Source organism: Lynx canadensis, chromosome D3 (assembly GCF_007474595.2).
Source record: "Lynx canadensis isolate LIC74 chromosome D3, mLynCan4.pri.v2, whole genome shotgun sequence".
Lineage (NCBI taxonomy): Eukaryota > Metazoa > Chordata > Mammalia > Carnivora > Felidae > Lynx > Lynx canadensis.
This window is the reverse complement of record NC_044314.2, coordinates 86,524,953-86,531,400: the sequence shown is the minus strand read 5'-3', so window position 1 is coordinate 86,531,400 and position 6,448 is coordinate 86,524,953. Positions and strand designations below refer to the sequence as shown.

The window sequence follows — 6,448 nt, the reverse complement described above, 5'->3', positions numbered from 1 at the left end:
CCGACTATACTAAGTACAGTGCTCCACAGGTGACTGCACACCCTGACGTGATTTTATGTGAACCTCACAACCACCCTGTTCAACAGCATGGGCCAGGTGCCATCTGCCCAGGTTCCCGATGGGGACATGGGCAGCTTGTACAAGCACCACTGAGCTCTGTCCACCTGGGAAAGGCCTGGAACACCGGCCCTGGAGAGTTCATGGGAAGAATTGGTCATTTTGGGCTTCTGTCACAGGCCCTTCCAGCAGCCTCTCTTCAGGAACCCCTGCCCACCTCGGGCCTCTCTTCTCGCCGCCAAGGCCTCCACCGTAGGCTGCACCCATCCCTCAAGGTTAGAATGAGTGAGCCCGTCTTGGCATCACTTTGTTCCCATCTCTCTGAATCATCTCTTCCACAGCCCAACAGAGTACCATTTAAGACCACATGTCACAGGCTTTTCAAAAAAATACAGCTTTTTATTGTCTCGGATGCAAATATAGTTTTAAAACTGCATTGTAGTGTTGAATACAGCTGGTGGAAACGTGCTTCTCAACAGCGGAGCATGAGGGGTGGTGTTCTGGATGGCACAGGCCTGAGGGAGCCTCTGATTAACAAGGCTCTTCTCCGGTTTTGTTTTTCAGACCACGAGAGGAAACCTCCTCCTAATGGAGCCCTGACACAATCACCAGAGCTCACAACAGAAAAAACGAGCTAGGTACACAATAAACTGAAACCTGGAAGAGCACATGGTGGCTCAGCCGTGGTGTTACAAAGTGAGTAGATGAATCCGGTTTCCTTTTGAGGGCTGTCCGAGAAGGTTCGGGTACAGAGAGAGCAGGGCGTTGTAGGGGACGGGCTGTGTTCAAGCTCCCTTGGGAGAGACACAGCCTGGAGTCATGTCTCCTGAGCCAGAGCCCTTCAGACCCTTCAACTGTAGGACGTAAACTCTATGGAAAAATGTGTCAGTGTCTCCTAACCTTCCAGAACCTCAAGCCTTGCGAGTAGCACACCTCTGTTCAGAAACCCAGAAAAGAATTCTTCAAATGAGCGATGCCCAGGGTTGACTATGGCACCAAAAGTCTGACTGGGAGAGGGAGGTGAACTTTGCTACATACTTGGGAAGGAATTTCACAAAAATAAAATTCCATTAAGTAAATGCACGCAGGCAGGCTTGTGCAAGCACATGCACACGCACATGCGCGCGCGCACACGCGCACACACACACACACACACACACACACACACACACACACAGAGTCAAAGCCAACATTCAACATGAAAAGTTCCCTTTTCTTTTCTCAAAGGCTGATTTTCGCAAAAACCCTGACAAGGAAACAGAACCCCCGTGTGATGAGCCAGGAAAGCCAAGTCCTCGGAAGGAAAAGAAAATGGAGCAGCTGTGGATGTGCACGGTAGGTCCTAAGGCCTCTCCTTGATCCCACAGCCTCTCCGATCAGACGGGTTCAAGGCCAAGGAGACTACTACTGAACGGTACAAACGTGTTGAGCGTCCAAGCTCTTCCACCCTCTAGCCCTACCCTCCTCTCCCTTTGTCCGTGTTCAGACGTGGTGAGGATTCTCTTGAACGTACGAGGCACAGACCACGGCCCACGGCTGCCATGGTGCCCACATCAGGGCACCCAGCTCCCTCGACGAGACCACGACTGCAGGAACACTTGGCACAGCTAAATCCCGGCGAGCGGCGGGCGGGTGTCACCACTGGCAAAGTGCGTAATGGGAAGCAGGGTATCTCTAGGGAAAGGTACCTTCCCACCAGACAGAAATGAGCGCGAGGGCCAGCTTGCACCCGGCGTGCGGGGCCGTGAGCAGCGGGGTAGAGACCGTTGAGGACAGCCCGGCCCCATGCAGATGCATGCTTCAGCTACACTGTGACAGCCTGTGAGCCTGGAAACCACAAACCCACTTCTCGTTCTTCTAGTTCTCGGGTCACTCACCACTGCACCCCCTCACCTGGGGTGAGACAAAGGGGGCCGGCACCACCGTGGGGTGCGACGCTCCCTCACAGTCTAGGTTTATCGTTCTATTGGCCAGAGCAGAAAAACCTTCAGGCCCAACCTCTAGCAAGGGGAAGGGGTCAGGTCACAAAGACAGGAAGCCGAGGAAGCCGGGTGCCCAAGGACACATGGGCGACCTCTCCTTGCAGAGGCTCCAGGAACAGGGCGGCGTTGGGGGTTCCTTCCTCCTGACAAGAGCCCGTGATGCCTGTTAGCATCTCATCAACGCTAACGTCTGATGCCGGGACCACTGCTCCAGTGTGAGAAAAACGGCTGGACGGCGGCCAGGGTGCACGGGCTGAAGCATCCTGGGTGGGTGAAGGGTGACTGCTGGTGCAGAACCACCTGAGGCCAGAGACGGAGGGACAGCCCGCCAAGTCTCAGAAAGCCCCACGGCGGCACCTGCCCTGTCCCTGCATGTCCCATTCATTGTGACAGAGCACGCAGCAGTGTGAAGGGAACTGATGGCCCAGAAAGATTTCACAGAAATGCTTTTCAGATTTATGTGCCAGATGGGCTTTTCTTTCCCCCCCTTTTCAGATTGTTTTTCTAATTCTCCAAAGTGTCAGCATTTTAATGTTTCTTTTCTGGGAGTAGAGGCAGGAGCAGGGGTGAAAATGAGCATAAACAAAGCACAGCCCCATGGTCATCATCCACTGGAGGCTGCTGGAAGAGTGGTCTCGCTGTCCCTGCACGCTGGCTGGGCCTCTCTGGCCACGTTCATTGAGCAAGATTCCAAAACAAGAAACGATTCTGGGACAAGAAACAATCGTGCCTGTGAGAAGAGATACAGCTTTGTGGCCCTACAGCCGTGGTAATTGTGAGCACCAAGAGAAATGGATTTAAGTAATTATCTCGAAACAAAAACATGCATCTAGTTAACAGTCTGCTAGGACACACACACACACATGCGCGCGCACACATGCACACACGCACACACACACACCTCAAAGTCTCACGTGACCAACAGCCTTAAATATTCAACAAAACAGAAACATGAACATCAATTCAGCAAAAGGGAGAGGAGGAGAGGTAGGCCAAAGAAGCAGGAGGCCAATTTTATATCCCACGGAGTTAAAGAAGAAAAAAAAAAAAGACTCCCAGCACAGGGTGCGTGGAAGGCTGCTAATTCAGGAGAGGTCTTGGTGGGCCAAGCACTGTGGCCATCCACACGGTTTACAAAGGCACAGGAACTGTGGAAGGGACTGAGCTCATGACCCTCCACGAGCCCTCATAGCTGGGGACATCATGTGGTTTTCCTTTTGACCGTAATGAGTTCTTACCGTGGTGGTCTTCTCCCTTTTGAAGGGAGACTTCACGTTTGTCCTGGGGTGAAGGGTGAGTTCTCTTACCACCTCCCAGTGGATATTAAGGATTAGCCCAGCCTTGTGTGCTCACCCCTGAGGGAAGTGATCTGGAAGGCCTGTAAACACGCTTTTCCGCGGTAGGCTGAGGGATGCCGCCAGGCTGCTCTTCTGTGAGGCTGAAGCACAGACGAGGGAACAGGCGGCTGGTCGGTGACCCGCGGCGGCGACGGCGGCGGCAGGGAGAGGACGCCCCCTCTGTTCTCCATCAGCTAAGGCTGAGGCAGGGCTGGCTGCGCCCGAGCGCCTTCGGCGGGCCTCCAGGAAGCAGTGGGAGCCTCCAAATGGACCCACCTTTCAGGAGGCAGCCCTCGGAGCCCCCGCAAAGCTTGCCCCAGGATTTCCGGCCTGCCCAGCACCGCCCAGGCTCCACCTCTGGCCGGGAGGACAGAGGTTGAATGGGAAGTTCACTGACCCTCCGAACTTCACAGCGGAACGTTAGAAGCACATTCTTTCAACAAGAAGGTACCCTGGGCTGGGCTTCCTGAGTGTTAGAGCGCCCGCCCTTCCGTCTGCGGCTCCTCCGACAGGTACAGCAAGAGGACGGGCCTGGACGACCCAGCTGCAGTTCCCATGTTTGGAAGCAGGCCATGGCCCCCGATATCCCTCCACCTTGATCAAATATGAGTGTAGCTCTTCACTGCCTGATCTGGAGGTGCCCAGAGACAGCTCGAAGGCTGGCTGCCTCAGAGTTCTGCCTGTCAACACTCAATTTCTTCCTCCAAACACGAGACAGGACAGACTTTGGGTGTGGTGACATCTTTGGTCCGAGAACTGTTACGGTTTGGGGCTCCTGGCTGAACAATCCGGCCAAGATGACCGGACCGATGACGGCACCGTGGAGTCTGGCCTTTCAGACGCTCCACCCTGGGGGCTGTACGCATCCATGGAACACTGCTGGCTCACCCGAGGCTATGGCTTGGAAGCAAGCGGAGAACGAGGGCCATGCAGTGAGGCGATGCCCGAGGAGGACCCACCCGAGTCCCTGCCACGGTTTCAAGTCAGCGACGTGTGGCCATCACAACACCAGGCAGAACGAAGTCACTCCCAGACCACAGTGCCGCCTGAGGGGGTTTCTAAGCCAGGGCGGCAGCTTTGCATTGCTCGTGCTTTCCTTCTTGTCCCGCGTGCATTCACACCCACCACTTGTGCACACGGGTTCTGAGGTTCCCTGGTGGCTCGTGCGGTGGGAGGCGGCCTACCGTATGCAAGCCTGAGCAGCCGTCCAAACCTACTTACAAGGTCAGAGTCTGAGGGAGGGAGAGAGACGCCTTCCACCTGCCCCGTGGGCATGTCAGAGTGGCACAGGAGTCACTCGGAGCCGTCCGAGTACCCAGGGGTGACAGGAGCGAGTATCTCTAAGTCTGAGGACAGAACCGGAAAGGAACCCTTATGCCTCTTATAGCTCACAGGAGCAGGCCCTGCCCCTTCTGTCCCATCTACTCCCTGCACCGGCACCATGGGCCTGGCAGGCCACCAGCAGGACAGGACTTTGTCTGGGTTGCCCGAGGGCAGGGGAGGTCACGACTGAGGTCGCTGAGTGAGAGTTCACAGCAAGGGGTTCCCAAAGATGGGCTATTGCTGTTGGCAGGACCCGAACCTGCTTCAGACCTGAGCACAGTGTTCTGAGCGGCCCGGTGGGCCAGTGGAGTTGGAGGGGGGCCCTGAGCTCCGCATCAGGAGAGGCATGGGGTGCAGCATCCTCTCCGCAGGCAGGGAAGAGCCTCGAGGCATCTTGCGCGGCCACGTGCCTGCTAGGCGCTAAGACTCCCCCGATCTCTTGCCAATTCTGGTGACAGCCTCTGCCGCCTGCTCCGGCAGCTGGGACGGGTCTGTCAGAATGGAGGTGGTGGTGCTCAGGTGCCGGAGGGTGTTCAGCACCGCTGGAAGAAAGGGGAAGGTTAGCCCAGGGACACAGGCACACACGGCAGCTCTGAGCCCGACGGACGGCACGCAAGGTGTTACACATACGACCCGTGTGGTAATTCTCACGCCCGCCAAAGCAGAGGCGCTGAGCTCACTGACGGACGAATGCCAGCAAAGCCTCTCTGCCCCTAGGGTGACTCTCCGAATCATGCCTCCTATCCTGCAGACGGGCAGAGAATCCCAAGCCGTTCCCATATGTCCACCTGTTTCCACGTCACCCCTCTATAACCTCAACGTGTGGGCGTCGCCTCGTTAGTTACAAGAATTAAATCGGAAAACATCTGAAAGCACCCGAGACGGCCTGGTGAACGGCAGGTGCTCGGTAAACGCAAGCTGGACCTGAGCACGGTGACACCCAGGGATGGTAGGAAGCCAAGCAGAGGCGCCAGGGGCTCTGCCCCCGCCCTGCGGTTGGCACATTCCGGTTCGGGGCCTCCTACACAGCATCATCCCGCGCTCCCGGCCCTGCTGGAGCGGCGGCTGCTCGCGGTGGAGCCTGGCCCGGCTACAGCGCTGTCTGCAGCGAAGGCCCTCCTCTCTCCGAGACTGTCGTGCAGGGGCTGGCAAGCCCCCGTGGCGCCTCGGCCCCCATGCAGCCCCTACTCACTTGGCCTGAGGACGGGCAGGGAGCAGTGCTGGTCCAGCCAAGACAGTGCCGTCCGGTGCAGTTCTTCCAGGCTGCTGGTGGACACCATCCCCTTGAAGGACTCAAACAGCGGCTTGATGATGATACTGAACTGCATTGCACGTGGGTTAAAGAAAACGTAAGCAAGGAGGAGGACCAGCAAACATGTAACCAAGAGTGGGGAGAATGAAGCCCAGCTACAGGCTTGCCCAGGATCAATTCCCCCGGGGCGGGCAAGTGACTGTACAGACAGTGGATGAGAGGCAGACATCTAGGTTAAGACGCACCCTTACATTCCCCCAAAATGTTCCCATCTAACTGTAACTGAGCAACAGGTTAATGACCACTGAGCAGGCCAGAGGCAGGGACTGAGAGGTTTGCTTGGTGTGGCACGGGGTCCTGGCACAACGACAGGAAAACCAACGGTCTTTATGTATATGGGCAAGAATAGGAGAGGCACACCGCAGACCAAATGGTGGAAGCTGCCTGTCTAGAGATAGACGAGGCCTGTGTCTGGTGATAAACACACATGCTGGCTC

General features: G+C 56.4%; 1 protein-coding gene across 1 annotated transcript in view; it reads right to left on the bottom strand.

Moving 5' to 3' along the window:
- Positions 1 to 435: 435 nt before the first annotated feature.
- The window catches only part of LOC115528716 (MLX interacting protein), a 61,627-nt gene continuing 55,614 nt past the window's right edge, over positions 436 to 6,448 (bottom strand). The window contains exons 16-17 of the mRNA XM_030337005.1: positions 5,892 to 6,021; positions 436 to 5,241 (exon numbers count right to left, since the gene is read on the bottom strand). Of these exons, the coding sequence (XP_030192865.1) occupies positions 5,120 to 5,241; positions 5,892 to 6,021 (252 nt within the window). The 3' untranslated portion in view covers positions 436 to 5,119. The remainder of the gene's footprint in view (positions 5,242 to 5,891; positions 6,022 to 6,448) is intronic.